Source organism: Protopterus annectens, chromosome 6.part0 (assembly GCF_019279795.1).
Source record: "Protopterus annectens isolate FY-2018-M chromosome 6.part0, PAN1.0, whole genome shotgun sequence".
NCBI lineage: Eukaryota > Metazoa > Chordata > Ceratodontiformes > Protopteridae > Protopterus > Protopterus annectens.
The window spans coordinates 783,760,369-783,781,280 of NC_056737.1; the positions used below are offsets into that span (position 1 = coordinate 783,760,369).

General features: G+C 42.5%; 1 protein-coding gene across 4 annotated transcripts in view; it reads right to left on the minus strand.

Moving 5' to 3' along the window:
• DAAM1 (dishevelled associated activator of morphogenesis 1) overlaps positions 1-20,912 on the minus strand; it is a 3,124,549-nt gene that overhangs the window by 826,704 nt on the left and 2,276,933 nt on the right. For all 4 annotated transcript variants that reach the window (XM_044074460.1, XM_044074457.1, XM_044074458.1 and 1 more), the window contains one exon: positions 5,389-5,506. In XM_044074460.1, the coding sequence (XP_043930395.1) occupies positions 5,389-5,506 (118 nt within the window). The remainder of the gene's footprint in view (positions 1-5,388; positions 5,507-20,912) is intronic.

Here is a 20,912-nt window from a genome sequence, read left to right on the forward strand (position 1 = left end):
TGTTGAGTTGGACCCTAATAGTTTCCAAGGTGTTTAGGAACGTGGAGTGAGAGTCATGGGACAGGGTTGGGGACCTACAGCAGGCTACGACCTGAATCACGGTCTTTCCCAATGTTAGTTGTACCTGAAGTATCTCAGAAGCGTTATGCTGGGCTAATACTCTGGAGCTGTGCATATCCTTTATGAATATGGAGACACCACCGCCTTTGCAGCTTCAGTCCATGCTCTTGATGTATAAAACATTCAAGCAAATGGTAAAATGCAACACTCCTTGGCAAAAATCAATGTAAATCAAATAGGAAAACTGAGAACGCTTTAGGGGAAAAAGTAAAGTATTAGAGGAAGACAAAGAAAGCGGACCACTGATGCAAATGTAAACAATGTATACAATTTCTCTTCAAAGAAAAATATAAACACAATCTGTTTGTGCGATGGATATTAAATGCAATCAAAACAAAAAAGCAAGTAATAATGAAACAATATTTCAAAATATAACTGCCGATTTGGACCAAGTTAAAGTACGCTGTTCATGCAGATTATAAGGGGCCGTTGACACAAGGTGAAAGTGCATCATGCATCAGAACTGCATTAACTGCGTTTACTTGTTTAAAAAAAAAAAAGAGAGAGAGAAATCTCCTTAGTACTGAAAATATGCATATGAAAAAATGAAAAGTTAACAGCAGGCAGTTCTGAACTCTCTGCTTCCTAACTTGACAAATCTAAGATAACAAAAAGCTAATAATTTCCTTTTACATACCTTTGTATAATCACTTCTCAAAGCCATGGTATGCCAATAACAGCAGCAGAAAGCCAATTACTGTTATTATTGTGAAAATTTAATTTCATAAAATGTGACAAAAGGTAGAACCTTCCAATACACGTACATTATGAAGAAATCCAAACTGCATAACTGAGAAGATATCGCTGGGGATCCAGGGGTTCACATGACCATTATTTGTCAATACAGGAATGAATGCTGTGCTGCAACCAAAGTGGGTGTGGCATGAACAAAGTGTGACGGTTTCATAAGGGGATGAAAGATGGATGTACCTTCATGACGCTTCCATTACAGAGAGCCATTCACCTTAAGACTGTTAATGATGCAGAGGGACAATGATTCAGAGTGACAAAAAAGTTTCCAACTTCAAGGTGGTCTAACATTTATTACTCTTTTTCATCAGCATTCAAGGCTTTGATCAAAGCCTTAGTTGTCTGGGAAAGAAGTCCAATGTTAACATTACAGGTTTCAGTCATCCAAAGCCTATATACCTTTGTAACTCAGCTACTCATCTTTGTTATATTTCCTTGTATGTCACATCTAAAAATTAGCTCATGCTTTATACATTCTTTGCTAATTAATTCTTCCAGGAAAAAAAAAAAATCAGGAACTGAGCACTGCTTCAAAGGGTACAGAACACACAAGAAAGACCACTTTTAAGTTGCAAAATCCAACATAAATGGCACAAAACTGATATGTTTATACCATATGTACCATCACTTACTGCACTATCACAACACTTTTCTTTACTTTCTCCCATTAAATTTAAAATTGATACAAGTTCTAACAGCAATATCGCCCCCCCCCCCCCCACACACACAGACCTAATGTCAACTCTTAGCACTTAATAGCCCTTGGGTTTTCTGTTAAAAAAAGGTGCACATGTGCGCCTGCACACATGGATTTGTATCACTTCACTGAAATACCATTTCACTGGCACCCATTTCACCGAGTCCAAATCACCTAAAGTTCATTTCACTGAAAGTTCATTTCACCTAAAACTAATTTCACTGAGTAATATTACTCTAAGGCAAGTCAAAGGTGTATGTCCTTTTCCCCACTGTAGCGTGATCCTGGTGTTAGTATATATAGTTGGGGGGGGCGTAGACCCTCACTTAATTTGGTTTTCTGTTGTTTGGTTTTGTTTTACATTATTTGGTAAAACCCAACTAGGCACGCACACACGCATACACAAGCCTTTCTTAGAATGAAGTGTGCACTCCAGCCTTGCCACTTATTTCTCCAAAGTATCTGTAATCAAATTATGCTTAAGTGATGCACCATTTCACTGAAATATTTAACACAAAAAGCTAAAATTATAGACCTGGATGATGGGTGGGGGGAGACAGCCCCCCCCCCACTGTAGGTGGATTCACCTCTGATTACACTTAATGTAACAAGTTCTGAAGTGGAGCAAATTTTGAGTCCATAAACAAAAGTTATGTACTCACCACAATGTTAGATCCATGTTGTTTGATTTCTGTCTGCTTTAAACCTATGAGTTGTCAGATCCGACCTTGGTGTCAATCTCTAAGCTTATCGGAACCAGAGCTCAGATTCTTCCCCTACTCATAATTCCTTAGGCTGTACCTCAAATCCTCAGATCAAGTTCATCCATACTAGTCTGAAAAAGATACTAAGAAAATTAACTATGGAAATAACCCCTTTCAGGATAAAGGGAATAACCTTGGTGATGTTAACTTGTTGATGAAAGGTAATTACAGTCTAGCATGACTGTGCACAGACAGGAAGCAATATCCACTCAATCATCTTGAAGCCATAGTTGACAATTTGGAAGGGGGTCTGAGCTGCCTAGGGCTGAAGCCCAAACGGATGAGACAGCTCAGAGTAACTCGGCACTGACTCACTCCCTTGGAGTTTGACACTGAGTCTGAACTCCATCTAACAGTATCAGAGTTAAGAGACTGGATACAGTCTGTGTCGAAGACGCAAGAAGCTCCGGTGCAGATAAAGGTGCTATGGTTCCAACTTATTCCAGTAAAACTGAAGCCAAAGTTTGGATTGGTGCAGACTCTTGTACAGGAGGAGTAAGATGGTTGCCACTCAGTACCTTCCCAGCAGATGGTGCCAGGATGGTTTTTCAGAAATTTCCCCATCATCCTGTTGCGATCGAATTCTGTAAGACTTTTTAACGACAGAGTGGATGATACTACTGAAGAAGATCGAGAATATCTTTATTCTTAAAGAATGGGAGATTAGAGTCTGGAAATCACAGGTCCCAGTGAGTAACTGGTTTAAGCAGATGGAGATTGGGCCCGAGGGACAATCAGATCTGATCTTCTGGGTACCTTAGGGTCAAGACCTAAAGAGGTTGTCAGATCTGGAGACCTCCTCTTAGATGATTTTGATGTAGACTTGTTCTTTTCCTTTTCTCTCCTATCTTCTTTTTTATGGACTTTTGACTTCATCTTTTCTTTCTTCTAAGGGCAGGATGGTGAAGGGGTAGCCCCTGTCTATGTTGGAAGGAACCCCTTTAATACTAATTTGTCCCCCTGGTCTGAGGGTAAAGCACTGAAGGCTGCACGATACTGACTGACTATGTCTAGGGGAGTGGCACCGAGGCAATAAACTCATAATGTGCATCCGCACTCTTGGGCATTTTTTGAATTCTGTCAATTCTGACATATTGGAAATGCTACGAATAAACAACCAGAAGTTCGCTGGAAACTGCAAATAAGGGCTCGCAACACAAACAGTTGAAGTAGTTTATTGAATAACGCTCACAAATTCATACGTTTTTGACACACTTCTTCAGAATCTTACTGCTGTCATTCAAAATCGTCTCACTATCCCCCGTCCCAGTAACTGAGGGTTTTTGTGATGGGAAAAAACCAAACAGCGTTCTCCAGTCACGTGATACGACCTCCAGACGTTCTCGTCTGGAGGTCGTATCACGTGACCAAAGAATGCTGTTTGGTCTTTTCCCATCACGAAAACCCTCAGTTACTGGGACGGGGGATAGTGAGCCGATTTTGAATGACAGCAGTAAGATTCTGAAGAAGAAGTGTGTCGAAAACGTATGAATTTGTGAGCGTTATTCAATAAATCACTTCAACTGTTTGTGTTGCGAGCCCTTATTTGGAGTTTCCAGCGAACTTCTGGTTGTTTATTCGTGGTTTTTTTGGTTCGCTTTCATCTCTTTTTTGACATATTTGAAATGCTAACAGTTCTAACACACACTAACACACAACAGAGCACTATAAACACTGTTATAATAAAACACTATTATGATAAACCTTACACTACGTGTAAAAAAAATCAGGCAGGTAAAGGCCTTAACGCGTCCTAAGAAAACTACAAAACAGGTTTACTATTCTACCAAAACACTAAGCTAAACTATAGCTAAAAATATATATGATTTTATATATATATATATATATATATATATATATATGTGTGTGTGTGTGTGTGTGTGTGTGTGTGTGTGTGTGTATATATATATATATATATATATATATATATATATATATATACACATAAAAACAGATATAATACATGTGTATCTGTATATATATATATATATATATATATATATATATATATATATATACACACACAAATATACATATATGCACATATACACACAAATACAAAAAAGGGAAAGAGTAGTAAGTTAAAAACTCTCACAGTAGGAAAAGAGTGTACCTATATGTGCAAAAAAATATTAACTAACTTAAATAACTGAGAATTCTCCACATGTCCGAAATGTTAGAGCAGTAAATAAGACCTGGGGATTTGAGGTACAGCCTAGGGAATTATGCATAGGGAAGAACTCAAGTGCTCTGGCTCTGATAAGCTTTGAGATTGGTGCAGAGTTTAGATCCCATCAGATCTGACAATCCATGGGTCTGAATGGGTGAAACAGACAATATTGGATCATAAGTATAACTCAGGTCAACATGCAATTACTTTCCTTTCATAATTTTAAATTTTTTCCAAAATTTATTGTCTTTATTGACTCTTTTTATACTGTTTACATTTACGATTCTTCAAAGCCGCTTTTTTTCTCCTACCCAGCAGCTCCCATTTAGGTACTGGCATATTACAATGCAAAAACTGACAGATCCTGCAATTCCCTATAAAATATGCAAATGGAAATGTGCAACAAGCAAAACCACACAATATACTTGTAAGGATGCTTCACGACTTATTTTACCTGAAGTAACAGACAGAACATACCTAGCCATAACCCCAAGAATTTTGAAATAAACTCTAGAAACTATATGGCAATATTTTCATTTGAGAGATAACTCTGCACATTATACATTTTCTTATTTGCAAGCAAAAGGTTAAAGCAAAAATTAAACCTATTAGAAGTCTTATCAAATAACATTACCATGACATGTGTAGAGAAACCTGCAAAAATGTACACTATATATTTAGCTAACACTCAAATCATCATCAACTCATCCAATAACTGTCAATAACATTCCCTTTCATTTTCTTTTATTTCCATTTTACCAGGTTCATTTAAATTAAGATTCACTCATAATTCTATCACAAAATATTCCTAACACCTTTCTCTTGGCAATACTGAAAAATAGGAAATGTGTGTTAAAACTCGAAATAAACAATGCAAATTTACTTACATGGCATTTGGAGACAGTGGTGAAGGATAGACATAAAGTGAGGGTATGCTTCCGTATGGCTTAACTTCTTTCGTACGAGGTCAAACATCTGGTTAGCACTTTTTGTTTCTATGTGAATCTTGACATGCCATGCACAAAAATAAAATGTGTATCAACTGACAACAGTAATGTACTTTCATGCTATCTTTCATTATAGTTATGTGCAGTTCAATCACCTCATCAAAAAGGAAAGCAAAAATGAAGCAGCAATCACAATCAGAGGTCAATGTAAGAATTTAATGAAACAAAATATTGTATTATTTTTTACATAGAGTTCCTCTGAAGAATAAGTGCACTTTTCAGTTCAATAACTTTCCAAAATTTCAGGGCACACTAGATTACATTATTCATAATTAAATTAGCATTAAACATTGCAGATTGATTTAAAAAACAAAGCAGCCAATACTTACGTACAACACAATGTGAACTGTAGCACATAAAAGAAAGCTATGAACTCACCATAATGATGGATCTGTGTTGTCTCTTTCCATCTGGGTCAAACTGTGAGTTGTTGGATCCGATGCCAGCCAACTTCCAAAGACTTCAGCCTGCTGGCCTCCACCTACTCTAGCCATAATGCCCCCCCCCCGCTCCATCATTCATCAAGGAAATTGGAGAAACCATGCAGTTAACCTGAGTATCTGAAGGTTGGGAGGATCCAGGACCACTGGATAAGAAATCAGAGACGGACTGTGATCTAGAACCCAAGGAATGTACCTCAGCAGAAACCAAAAAAAAAAATGGGGAACCACACCTAGCGAGGCCAAAAGGGGGTAATGAGGATTAAAGTCAATCTGCAATGGGCCACTTTCTGAAGAAACTATTAACAGGGTTGGCAGTTACACATACAGAAGACCCACGTTCAAGCATACAGTAGAGCATCCTTGGGTGACTGTCCCTTTGGGGGAACTAAGGCACAGTAGCTGCTGCACTTGATGTTGGACAGGGACTCAAACAGGTTACAATATTAGGTGCACCAGCACAGAAAAATCTAAGCTGCAACCCTCGGATTCAGGGACCACTCATGAGGAAGGAGAATATTCCTGCTCAGACTGTCCGCAAAGATGTTGGATTTATCCAGGATGCATGCTGCAATCAGAAACCTCTGAGACAAAACAGTCCAATGTCATACCCTCAAGGCCTCCAAACAAAGGGGATAAGAATGGGGAACCAGACTACTGACATATTATTGTCTGTCTGGACAGAAATCAGACCCTTTGGGGAGAACATCCTAAAAAGTCTTCAACACAAAGAGGACCACCCTCATCTCCAAGACATTAATGTGCAGATTGGCCTCGGTAGTAGAGTAGGTCCCCTGGATAATCCTCCCTTCAAAATGTTCCCCACCCACCCACCCTAGAAGAGAACTGTTCGTCATGACCATGGCTGGGGGGGGGTGATAAACAGTCTCCCAGTGGACACCAAGGGCGACTCCAACCACCACTTGATCCTATCTTGACAAACACTGGTTAGACGAATGGGAGATTTCACTGGATGAGTTAAATATGACTACTGTATTGATAGAGTCCACTGTCTTGCCCTCATTTGATAACTGACCAAAGGAACTAAATAGATGGTGGGCGCCATATGGAACTAAGAGTCTGTGAAGATGAGAAGATGCAGGCTTTCTGTAAGAAACTAAAGAACCTGCCCGACACAGAGTTCGACACTCTGTAAGTTCTGCAATCTGGGAGACTGTGTCCAAGTGACAAACTATAAATTCTAGGGTCTGAATAGGTTGGAGACTAGACTTTTGATAGTTGACTGTGATCCCTAGGGAACTTCACAGCTGAGTAAGGTGTCATTGACCCTGATAAGGGAGGCTCTTGTGGGAGCAGTTAGAAGCCAATCGCCCAGACAAGAAAATACCTGGTACCCCTGCAACCTGAACCAAGCTGTTACTACTTCCATACACATGGTAGACATCCGCAGGGTAGCAGTCTAAATTGGTAGTGATTGGCCCCTATCTGGAAGTGCAGAACTCTCCTGGACCACGTTGCAACTTTTATATGATGGTAAGAGTTCTTGAGAGTGTAAGCCTTCCTCAACAGAGGCAGAATGGACTACATCGGGACCATCCAATAACGTGCTCTGCTTCATAAACTGATTCAACTTGCTCAAATCTGGGACTAGCCTAAAGTTTTTGTTTTGCTTTGGATCCAAAACATACCTTGTGTAGATCCCAGAGCTTCAGGTGGGACCTCTTGAATGACTTGATGTGCTAAGCAGCTTCTGAATTCTGATGACTGCTCTCCCTCTAATGGGGTGGCATACCTGGAAGCCATTTGGGATTTACACTTGGAACTTTTAAAATTGGAATTGAATAGCCTCTGAATATTACTCAACACCCATGTGTCCGAGGTAATAGTCTCTTGAGCTTGCAGGTGTAGAGCCAGTTGACAGCCAGATGCCTCCAGGGCAGATGGCTGTTAACCCTTCATGGTCACTGAAAGGGTCTCCTAGAGACACCTTCATGGAAGCCCTGGTTCTGCAGACCAACTCCTGCTATGAGGACAATGTCCATTTTAGTTGCCCACCACCAATTTCGAAAGGACTGCTGTGATTTCCTAAAAATGAAATGCTTTCCCCTTTCTAGTTCTGAGAGAAGGTCCTTTGAGGGGTAGCAAGTGAAATCCAATGGCAAACAGCATTTTTCTGTCTTGCTCACTCCTGGTTGAAGTGTCCTTAACTTTTGGCCTGAAAAGTGATAAGCCATCAAACTGGATGAAGATAAAAGATCCCTTAAAGCAGTCCACAAAGTCACACATTATCATCCATTCGTAGCAATACTGGCACTAGCTCTCCAGGACATGCCATCAGCATTATCACCATCCATGCATGGCAATGCTGGCACCAGCTGTCCAGGATATGCCATCAGCAGTACTGGAAAGCAGATGTATGGACATATTAGCAATGAATTGGAGGGTGGAAAGCAGAGTTTTCAGAGTCTTCTGCATCTTAACCACTCTTGACACTTCTGACGCAATGTCCCATGGTCAAGTGAGCTAGACAGTCAGTTGCCCTCAGTGTGAACATGGCTGAGGTATAGTCATGCTTCCATAAACATTCCAATACTAGAGACTCTCTATTCAGAGGATGGACTGAGGAAATCTCCTCTGAAATATCCTTCTTTGTGGCCACTGCCACCAAACTGCATCCAGAGCAGGACCCCTACGCCAGTACTAATGATTCTTAGGAGGGGTTGAGGATCTTGTCAAGCTGTTTAGGGATCAGTTTCACCATATTGGGCTCATTCTACTGGGACACCAAGTCAATATGTGCATCCAGACAGGGGAACTACCCAGAGAGTGGATGAGCCCACCTTAAAGGCCTCCAAAAGCACCAACTTCTCTGAAGAAGGGGGTTCAGCAGTCTAGCACCTGTGTTAGTGAAGGAACTCCAAAAGATCACCATAAAAAAAGTGTCTTTGTGAGGCGATTTGGGGGACCCCTGCCCATCCTCAAGGTTGGTATCCTCAGTATGGGGCTCTTCAGGTGAGTCCAGGTGCTTCCTCTTGCACTACCTTTTACCCAAAACTTCCTCCCACAGTGACTCTGGCAGAAAATGAAAGAGGCTGAAAGCCATACAGGTAAGGGCAGACTGGAGGCCACCCAGAGTGAACTGTCCCAGACCAGGTGGAATAGTGGTCGCAGATATGGACGAGGGCTGGACACTGGTTGGGCTTGACCACTCAATCTCCTGATGGGAGAACATTCTTTCTACAACACTAAATGCAGAGACAGAAACAGGGCAACTGGAGCTAACAGACCTATGTTCCGAACAACCCAAGGACACACTTGAACCCAGTTCCATTCCACCCAGCCCTGACATGAGACCAGGGCAAAACTATCAACCCTCACATCAACCTGTCTGCCAGACTCAGATACCCTCACAGTCAAGGAAACCAAGGTAGGGACTGGAGTCGAAATCAGCCAGGCTGTCAGACCCAATTCTAAGGAATGTAAGACAGCTGGCTCCAAAAATCTCAGATCCATAGTACCAGAGGGAGAAAATGATGGCAAAAGAGCCACAGCTTCATAACGAGGGCTCAAAGCCAATAGGATGAGGCCTAACTTTATCGGCATCTGTAGAAAGGCCCACATCAAATGCTCCAAATCTGACGTCTTCTAGATCCCAATGGACTGAGATGACTAAGCAGAGGAAGTCTTTCAGGGATGCTTGGAAGATCATTGACTAGGTCACTGGCTCTAGCAAAAACTCCTATGGAGTAGATGGGGGGAAAAAGGAGAAAATGTATGCTCCAAAGGAGCCCCCTCTTGCCAAGACAGGGCTCCGCATGTTAATGGCAGGGGAAAGAGCTTTGCCTGCAACCAAAAATGAAGAGGACTGGCTCTGAGATAACAGCACCAAAGGACACTGGCTCTGAGGCAGGACAGCTGAAGGAGATTGGCTCCCAGGTACTGGCCCTGAAGGCAACCAGCTCTGATGTGTGGGAGCTGTGGCTACCAGGGGAATCTGTGGGTCTTGGGACCTGAGGATCGGTGGACCAGGAACAGTAGAAGAGGGAGCTGACCACTTACAGTCCCCCCTTAGAGACTGTGGGGTCCTTAGTGCCCTGTTTTGACCCAACTTGTCTCCTTTACTATACGAGGTTAAAGAAGAGTCGCCCAAAGGAAGGAGACCCTTCAACGTCAACTTAGCCTTCCTCTCATTAACAGTGCGAGAGTCAAAGCCTCACAAATAGTGCAAGGGGACCCAAGATGAGTAGCCCCAAGACAGCAGACACACCACTCATCACATCACAAGCCACACACTTTTTAAAACCTTTACCCATTTTAACTTAACATGACCTACACCTACCTAAACTAATCCTAACGCACAAAAAACACAAGAACAACCCTAATACCAGGGGGAAAAACAACCTACTCTACAAACTACTAAACTTATAGCTAATACAAACACACACACTAACTCTAACAATCTAACCTAATTCACACAAAAAGAACTAAGAAAGAGGAAAAAAAGAACTAACACTATCAAAACACTAGACAGAAAAGGATGTACTTCACTAAGCACATGACCGAGCAGCTGTCTGGAACAGCAGCAAACTAGATGTGGGATAGTTCTGGTGGAAAGGGGGGGGGGGTTATAGGTAGAGGAGGCAGAGTCCAGTGGGATGAAGTCTTTGGAAGATGGCTGGCATCAGATCTGACAACCCAGCAGATGGAAGAGACAACATTAGGATCACTTTTTCTCTTATTAATTCAATGAGCTGGCAATACAGTTGCAGAAAATGCTCACCATACAGCATATGTTCAAATATGAGTATCAGTGTTGCAGGAATATAAATCTGAGTATGACATTAGCCATCAATACCAAGCCAAACTGGATGTTCTTCAGTAGTCAGACATTCCTTCTTCAGGTAGCGGGATGCAGTATCTTCAGCAATGGACATTAAGCAGAACCCAGCTATAAAAGTTAGAATCCCTCATGCCTACTGTTATTTTTTTTTGAATCCCCAAGAAGCAAGAAAAAGGAAGTAATAAGGATATTCCTGTCAGATTTTCTGCCACAGCATAAACATAACTACAAAGACAGCTGACTGTTACCTTCTCCTTATTCAACCTAGTGAGTGGGACATCTGTGTGCCTCACTATTGAGTCACCTATGATTAGTGTATTGGGCAAGGTGTTTAGCCTTAGGGGCTTAGGTTGAGGGGTACACTGTGGAGGGTGAGCTACGTTTTCTGTGGTTTGTGCTGTGTGGTGGTGGTGGTGGAGTGCTTTTCTGTCTTGGAAGTCTCTGCTGTTTGGGTAAATTTCAATTGACAGCCTCCGCGAAGGTGGGTGTGTGGTTTGTGCTTTTATGTGACAGCTATGATGTTGGGTGTTCTGGAGGATTGTGTGTTCCATGTGGTGTGGTGCAGGTTTTGACCTTTTCCTCCTAATCAGCTAGTCCAGTCTTGGCTGGAGAGGACACAGCTACCAAACTGGTGATACAAGTGCATCTCTCACAAGTCTGAGTGTTGGGAGTTAAGAGGAAAGGGTGGTCTGTGTATATGAGGCAGTTACTACACTGCCTCAGAATGACCAAGTGCACCAGATTAGTAGGAGAAGAGAACAGGAAACTGCCCTTTAATCATGTCAGGAGGGGTGGTCGTAACTACTAAGTACTGGAGCTATTTCCATAAAGAACGATTAGTGCTAATGGCACTTAGGTGTGTTACAATAATTGCTACAAAAACCTGTTACAGTGCAAAGCGATTATGCTATTTGAAGTGCAAGAGAGAAAGAGAGAAAGAACTAGCAAGATCTAAGGGAAAAAAAAGAGCAGACACTCTGGAACCAGTAGTAGTTTACCTCAGCTCGGCGCCACTGCACGGAGCTTAAACAAGCGCAAACCCACATACACGCAGGCTTTTAAACCAGAAAGTTGAAAGCGGTGGAAAAAAGTGCAGTTGTGTACACTTACCATAAATGTAGATGTTCGAGTGTATTCTCTGTTGCAGTCATTACATTTGGGTTACCTGCCTGCAGGTAGCCCTCAGACAGCCTGAATATCAAAGTATTGGATCCCTCCATCGGATGCTGTCTCTTCTTCCATGACGTCAGGGCTATAAAACATGCAGCCGATGCCATTACATCAGGTTTTCTTGCCCCAGATGTCTGGTGCCCCCATAATGGGAAGCAATTATATGATAGGTTACACCTCCAACAAAAAGCAAATACACCAGAAAGTTGAAATACACTAAACAAGAAGAGAAGTATAGCCAAGAGAAGTCAGGGGGCTGGAAGGAGAGTAACCAAGACTGCAACAGTGAATACACTTGAACATCTACATTTATGGTAAGTGTGCACAAGTGTACTATGTTCTTCGTGTTTCACTGTTGCAGTCATTAGATTTGGGTTGATTCCCAAAGCTAAGGAAGGGAAGAGGAAGTTAGAGAGCATTAGGACCAGCTATTAAGCCCTGCAAGACTGCATTGGCAAAACCAGCTCTGGATTTAGAAAAAATAGGCATGTGGTAATGCTTGGTGAAGGTATGTTCAGAGCTCCAGGTAGCAGCTTCTAAGATGTCCATGGTAGGGACACCTCTGAGAAAGGCTGTAGAGGTAGATGCAGCCCTGGTGGAATGCGATCTTATCCCCTGTGAGGTAGGTTTTCCATGGTGCTTATAGCAGAAATTAATGCAATGGGCTACCACTTAGAAATGGTTTGCTTTGAGATGGCCTTCCACTTTGCTCCTGTAGCAAAGCCAACTAGCAGCTGTTCAGATTTTCTGAGAGGCTTAGCCCTGTCCAATAAAATCTAAGTTGTCTGTGCACATCCAAAGAGTGCAGTATTCATTCTCCTTTGTTCTGTGGATTAGGGAAAAAGTAGGCAAATGAATGGACTGATTAAGGGCTACACTAGGCACCACCTTGGGCATAAAGGAAGGATTGGTCCTGAGGGACACCCTGTCACAGTATTCTAAATTTATTCTGTACATTTTTGTACCATTTCATGGGGTGGCAAAAGCCACATCACTATGGCTAGGCTTACAAATGCCCCAGGGCAGATAGCCTAGTACTATACTATGAAACTACATGGAAGATGATGAAGGGCTCCCACTGCCATGAGGGCCTGTAATTCAGACACTCTTCTTGCTGAAGAGATGGCTAGAAGGAAGGCTGTTTTCCAAGAAAAGAATTTTAACTCTGCAGTTGCAGTTGGCTCAAAAGGAGGTAGAGTGAGCTTTTCCAATACAAAGTTAAGGTCCCAGGATGGAGTAGGGGCTCTCCTGGGTGGTCTTAAATTTTTGGCCCCTCTGAGGAATTGCTTTAGCAGGGGGCGAGAGAAGAGGGTGGTTCAGTATTATGTGCTAAAATGGCAGAGGCATGAATTTTAATTGACGAGAAGGAAAGGCCCCTGTCGAGCATCTCTGTTAAGTACTGAAGAATATGCGGTAAGCTGGGCACCATTGTGCCCATCCCCCGAGTCTGGCTCCAGGAACAGTATCTTTCCCACTTTTCAGCATAGAATTTTCTAGTACTAGGCCTCCTTGCCTCCAGAATGACATCTAGCACCTGCTTACTGAGGGATACTATTGGAGAGCTTAAGGAATTAGCCAGGCTGCAAGGTTCAGGGTTTGAAGCTGAGGGTGCAGAATCTGGCCCTCCTGCTAGGACAGCTGGGAAGGGGTCTGAGGCAGGTGCCATGGTTCCAGCAGTGGCATACTGTGCAAGAGGGGGTACCAGTGCTGGCATGGCCAGTCTGGTGCAATCAGTATTGTCCTTGGTTTGCCCTGTTTGATCTTTAGCAGAACTTTCGAGAGGAGAGGCAGAGGGTGAAAGCATAAACTGAGAGGCTTTCCCAGGTGAAGGACAGGGCATCCACTTTCCAAGCTTGACTGTGGGAAGTCCGTGTGCAGAATTTGTCCAACTGGTAGTTCTGAGGGGAGGCAAACAGGTCTATCTCTGGATTCCCCCATTTGTTTCTCAAAAGGTTGATTATCTTTGGTTCCAGTTTCCACTTGTGTGGGTCCATGAGATTTCTGCTTAGGTCGTCTGCCAGTGAATTTAGCTTGCCTGGCAGGAATTGAGCTTGTAGGTGCACATGGTAGCTCAAGGCTGTGATCCACAGAGCCATGGCCAGTCAGCAGAGAGGGTACGAGTGGGTTCCCCCCTGCATATGTACCACATAACAGTAGTGTTGTCTCTCTTTACCAATAACTGAACTGGAAGAATGTGGTCCTTGAAGGCTGTCAGGGAATTCTGTACAGTTAACATTTCTTTTTGAATGATATGCAGGTGTATCTGACTCTGGTTTCATTTGCCCAGAATGCACTGCCTTGCCAAGTGAGCCCCCCATGCATAGTCTGATGCATCTGTTAGGGTTTGGGCGGCAGGGGGTAGAGTGAATGGCAGTCCCTTGTTTTGGTGGCAGGCCTCTGCCCACCAAAGGAACTCTATCTTTAGATAAGGTATGATAGGAAACAATGATTCTAGATCCTGAGAATGTTGACACCATAGGCTTTTTAGATAGCATTGCATTGAGTCTTGCATATGGAATTAGTAGAATGCAAGAGGCCATGAACCCCAGGGCTTGTAGGATTTTCCTTGCAGATTGCTGGGTCTTTGTGGCCGGTAGTTTGAAGTAGGCTGCCAAATAAACTTATTTCTCTGGCGTGAGGTAAGCCATCTGGGAAGTTGTGTTCATGCTTGCTCCCAGGGATACAATTTATTGGCAAGGTACTAGATGAGATTTATTTTCGTTTATGGTGTACTACAGTGAGGTTAGAAGTTTCTTTACAAATGCCAGATGTTTCAGTAGCATGTCCTGGCTTTCTACCTGAATTAGACAATCGTCCAGGTATGGGTATATTTGAATATTTCTTTACCTGCAAAATGCAATGACTAGAGCTAGGCACTTTGTGAATACCCTAGGCACAGTAGATAAGCCAAAGGGAAGTGTAGAGAACTGATGGAGCCTGCTCTGAAGCGTAGGTATTTCCTGCAAGATTCCCTTATTGGAATGTGCAGGTAAGCTTCCTTTAAGTCTAAGTTTGCCAACCAGGCAATCCTTGCCTAGCATAGGAAGCAGCTGTTGAAGTGTTAGCATTTTGAATTTTGGGATTACCAAAAAGGTGTTTAGAATAGAGAGGTCCAGGATAGGTCACCAGGAGCTGTCTTTTCTGGGTACCAGGAAAAGTCTTGAGTAAAAACCTTGTCCCCTTTCTTCTGCTGGGACAGGGTGAGTAGCCCTGATACTTAGAAGAGAAAGAACCTGCTGTTGAGCCTCTGCCCACTAATTTGGGGGAAGGTCTGGCCAACCGTTTGGGGTTGGTAAGGTGTGGAAGTGGAATCTGTATCCTTGGGAAACTATATTTAAAACCCATTTGAGCTGGGTAATGAGTTCCCAGTTTTTTGCATGCAGGGTGATCTTTCCCCCTAAGGGATCAAGCAGTTGAGCAGGGCTTGGAAGGTTTAAGGTTAAGTCATTGTGACATTTTTCCACAGGAGGGTGTCTTACTACTTCCAGCTTTGGAAGTGGGAGCCCCTCACTGCTTAGGCCTGAGAGTACCTTGAGATTGCAGACTAGGTGGTCTGCTGTTCCTGGGTTTGGACTGAGAAGACCTAGAAGAGACAGGAAAGGACCAATTCTTAGAATGCCAATGCCTACTAAATCTGAGAGGCTGTACTTGCAGGAAATCTTTAACAGTCTGCATAGATTTAGCTTTTTCCTCCATCTTTTTAAGGACTTCTTCTGCTTTGTTGCCAAACAGGCAGTCTTGGTTTAAGGGAGCATCCAGTAATTTAGCTTTAACATGATCTGGCAAATTTTGCTCCTTAAGCCAAGCATTCCTTCTAAGAACAGACCCAGTGACAGCAGCCCTGCAAGATGCTTCTAGAGAGTCAAAACCACATTGCAAAGTATGTTTACCAACTTGTTCAGCAGAATGCATTAAATCCTGTAATTCTTTATTTTCAGCACAGTCAGGAATCAACATAATTTTCTGTTTAAGTAGTCCCATAATATGCTGCTGATACTTTAACATATGAAACTGGCAGTTTAAGGCCCTAATGGCCAAAGTAGCAGAAGTGTATACCTTCTTACCTCATCTGTCCAAGGCCCTGGAATCTCTATCAGAGGGGGTAGGGTTTTTGGCAGTAGTAGCCTTAATGCCTTTAGGTCCTTGGGAATTGGTCTCTGAGTCCGCAGTAGGATTCTTGAAGAGGAACTTGTGAGAGTCAGTTACTCTGTATCACCTGTCAGGTTTCCTGGGAGCTGGACGTAAAGTGTCTGGGGCCAGGCTAGATTCCAAGACAGCATAATCTACAATGTCCAGGACATGAGGGATAGCTAAAGGCCTGTGTTGAGGGAGGAGTAAGAATTCCCTAAGCCTCTTTTTGGAGTCAAAGTAATCCTGGCTTTCCCAGCGGAAATGCTCCCTAAGAGTGTGCAAGGTTTCACCAAAAGAAAAATCTTCTGGAGGGGAAGCAGAGGGAATGGAATCCTCTGTATCAGAATCCTCATAGGTGGCTAAGAGTAAACCCTGGTAATCAGAAGAAACAGAAATTTCAGAATCCTGATCAGAAGAATCAGAAGGAAAATCAGTTCTAGGTCTCTTAAAGGGTGAAGGCTGGCTTCCCCTAATTACAGTAATAAGGTCTTCCGCCATTCTTAACATTTGTTTTTTAGGTATATGGGCCTAACCATGTGGTTTGGACGTAGGTTTTCTAGGCGTGGGTTGAGTTTTAGGCCTTGAAGAAGAAGATGGCGTCAGTTTGAAATGCAAGTCAGTAGGCCTGAATACACCCTCAGAAGCAGGAGCCTGCATAGCGGCTCCGGACCCATCCAAGGTAGAGACATCCGCAGGTTCCATGGTCGAAGAAGCATCTCGTGGCATACCAGACTCCGAATGGGTCTCAGTAGAGGCCTGCGTATCTGAAGCAGCAGGTATCAAGGGCTGCAAAAGCACCTCACACAGTACCAGCAAACTGGCGACTAGCTTAACGGAAGCGTCATCAGCAGCTTTGGACTTATGCGGTCTGTCTCGGCCTTCATCTTTACGTTGTTTTGTAATGTTGGCAGTTGGATGGCTTACCGAAGCCATTTCTGGATAGTTAAACCGAATACCAAAATAATTTGCTGCAAAAATAAACCGACAACGAATATTTTGGGGGTTGAATATGGCACAAAACCGACAGCAAAGGACGTCGTGGTCTAGGTCTAAGCAAGGAATGCAGTATGAATGAAAATCTTTATGCGGTATTTGCTTTCCACAGGTAATACAATTGTTAACTTTCACTGACATCGGTTTAGAGCAAGAAAAAGGATTCCAACGGGGTACTTAGCTTTTTTGAAGACTTCGGTTCTGAAACTCGAAAACTAAAATTTCAGGAGTCAGCCGACCGGCACTTGCAAATTGTTTCTGCTTCGGGCACCGCACAGCAAGAAAGACTGATGTAATGGCGTCAGCTGCATGTTTTATATCCCTGAAAACCTGACAATCATGGAAGAAGAGACAGCATCTGATGCAGGGATCCAAAACTTTGATATTCAGGCCGGCTGAGGGCTACCTGCAGGCAGATAACCCAAATGTAATGACTGCAACAGTGGAACACAAAGAACATCTGCCCAAACGGCCAATAAACTACAGTTTCTAGGCCATAAATCTACTCCTCTTGTGGTAGACAGGCTACCTAGTGCTTACCACTCTCACTGATAAGTTAGGAGGCTTCCCCCCAACACAGAAAGACTTGGGAGGCTCAGACGCTTCCAAACAGTCCTGGATGCAGCAAATCTATACCTGGACTAGACTAGTTACAGGAAAGGTGGGAAACTAGCTTAGAACTTTTTTTTATTTTACAGAAAAGCAGCTAAAACAGCAGTAAAAACAATTTAAATGCAGTGCAAGCTAGCACTTGAGCTTGCAGTAATATTAAAGCAAATACAGTTTAAATAAATGCAATTAAATTAAAAAAATGACTAAAAACAAGTGCAGAAAGCCGTAAATTACAAAAAAAATCAAAATGGAGGCATTTATAGTATCTCTTTCCCCTTCCTGATGCACTTGCAGTCAGCAGGATGCCAAAACTGGATTTGCAGAGCTTAAACAAGTGCAAACCCATGCAAATGCAGGCTTTTAAACTAGAAAGTTGAAAGGGATGGAAAAACTGCCCAAACGGCCAATAAACTACAATTTCTGGGCCAGAAACCACTCCTCTTGTGGTAGATAGGCTACCTAGTGCTTAATACTCCCACTGATGAGCTAAAACAGTACTAAAAAAAATTCAAATGCAGTGCAAGCTAGCACACGTGGGTGTAGAAATATTAAAACAAACACAGTTTAAATAAATGCAATTAAATTAAAAAACAAGTAAAAACAAGTGCAGAAAGTAGTAAATTAAGAAAAAAAATCAGAATGGAGGCACTTAGTGCATCAGAAAAAACAATATCAACAAATATATAAATTCAGTCAAGCAAAAATTAAGACAGTGCAGATCTCTTAACAGTTAAAAAGTGCCAAATAATATACTTATCAGCTCTATATTTCCAGATTGTTTGAGAAGCACATACAGTCAGAACACAAGGAGAATCTAGCAATGGCATGCAGGACTTTATGGAGAGAAGGTTTTGTTAAGGGTTTGTCCACAAGAGTGTAGACCACAAGAACCTTCTTACATGTAAAGTAACTCACCTGAAGCACAAGTGCTAAGACCAAAGCTTAAAATGCTTAGAATAACAGATAAACTTAAATGGGCTACTAACAAGCAGTATTAAATGCAGCAGAATAAAAGCACTCAAACACTTAAGAGCACACAGCATAAGGTAAATAAAGTATGAAGAACACAATTACAGTAAAAAAAAAAAGCAGATGAATAAAGTGTACATTTTTTTTTTTTTTTACATAACTGACCGACCTCAATGCTTTGCCAGAAATGGCCTGCATCTGTCACCCCTGGGTTTCAGGGTACTGGCTAAGGCTCTTGCCACCCCTATAGTGCCTTTTTAGGCGGTGTTCCAAAGACCAAATTACCACCGTAACAGCTACAAATAAATGCACTCTGAGGGTCATGCTGCTCAGCGCTAGAAGTCTAAATCTCAAGATGCACTTGCTCGTAGCACTCCTTAAAATGGAGAACATCGACATTTGTGTTGTAACAGAGACCTGGTTTAAAGTGGCAGAAAGCACCCCTGCACTACCAGGCTATAAACTCATTCCACACCTTTTGGCCCCAAAACATGGACTGAAGCTCCAAAGACAGTGGTGTCTCCATTTTCCTAAAGGATATGCACACCTCCAGACTAGTAGCCCAGCATAACGTATCTGAGATACTTCAGGTACAACTAACATTGGGTAAGATGGCAATCCAGGTTGTAGCCTGCTATAGGCCCCCCCCCCCCAACCATGTCACTAGACTCTCGCTCCATGTTGCTAAGCACCCTGGAATCAATGAATGTCCAACCCAATACTCTCATACCAGGAAACTTCAACTACCCCTCCATCAACTGGGAAAATTACTCAAGCACCAATACACTGGCCCAAAGCTTCCTGGCATTCATCAGTTCCAATGCCCTGGACCAGCTCATTTTGACCCCCACTACACCACTAGAGGAAGCAACATCCTTGGCCTGGTTATTACTAACATGGGCGACTATTATTCTACACCAATAGTCAATCCCTCCCTGGTCAGATCCGACCATAATTTATTTATTTTATTTATTTACTTATTTACATTCATTAACTGGGAGTGTCCGACTGGACGTAGGTCCATTTTCAGCGGAGGCCCGGGGGGGGGGAAAGCTCCACAGTTAAAATAAACAGACAGTAGTTACATTGGATTACATAGCGATTAACAATTTAACATAGCAATTACTTACAACATATTTACAGATGAAGAACATAGTACATCAGTAGACAAGTAGAGTCTTTATCTGTGAAGTACATAACAGACATTAAAAAATGTTACAAGAAGTTCCTGCTGTATAATAAATACTGGCTTATGAGCATCTGAGCTTGCTATAATCAAAGTAGTTAGTGGAGTGGAAAGAAAGGTAGTGGTTGGATTGGGAGGGTGATATTAGAGTGGGAGTTGCAAGGGCATAGCCAGCATGATTTTAGGTGCGCTTTTAGTAAAGTTTTGAAGTGGGTGCATGATGGTACGAATGTAACTGCGGGTGGGAGGGAGTTCCATAATTTGGCTATGGTGCAAGAGAATAGTGCTTCACCAGCAGAGTTATTGGCTTTAGTGATCTGCAAGTGATTTTTGTTGCTGGATCTTAGTGGTCTGGTGGTGCGATAGGGGTGGAGTAGATTCTGGAGGGATGGGACATTTAGTGGATGATTTACTAGTTTGTGGGCGAGTGAGAGTTGATACCACTGAAGGAGGTGAGGGAGTTCAAGCCAGCCCAGTTCAGCAAGTGAGAGACAGTGGTGACTATGGTAGGATGCCCCTGTGGCGAATTTGGCAATTTTGTTGTAGCGGGTCTCTAGCTTGTTTAGATCGCATTGCATTAGGTTGGTATATATTGGAGAGGCATAAAGTAGGGTGGAGATAAGGTGGGAATTTGCTACTGAAATCTTTGCTGCTTTGATGAGAAGTTGCTTATTTCTGTATAACGCTCCTAGTTTTTTGTGGACTTTTTTATGGTCATGGATATGTGAATGTCAAATTTTAGTTTATTGTCTATTTCCACACCTAGCAATTTGGTGTGTTCAATTGGGTATATAGTGGTGTTGTCTTTTGCTGTGATGTTAAAGTGAGAGTTGTTTTGAGTATGTTTGGTGGGTTGGAAGATGAGTAGTTTAGTTTTGTTTGGGTTGAGTATTAATTGGGCATCGGATAACCAAGTTTCAACAGAGGATAAGGCTTCCTGTGCGACTTTTTGCAGTTTGGGTAGGGACTGGGCTGAGCAGATGATGGTAGAGTCATCTGCGTATTGTATGAGTGCGCCATGTTTGGTGGCAGAGGGTAGATTATTGTTGTAAACAGAGAAGAGTAGGGGTCCAAGGATGAATCCTTGGGGAACCCCTATGGA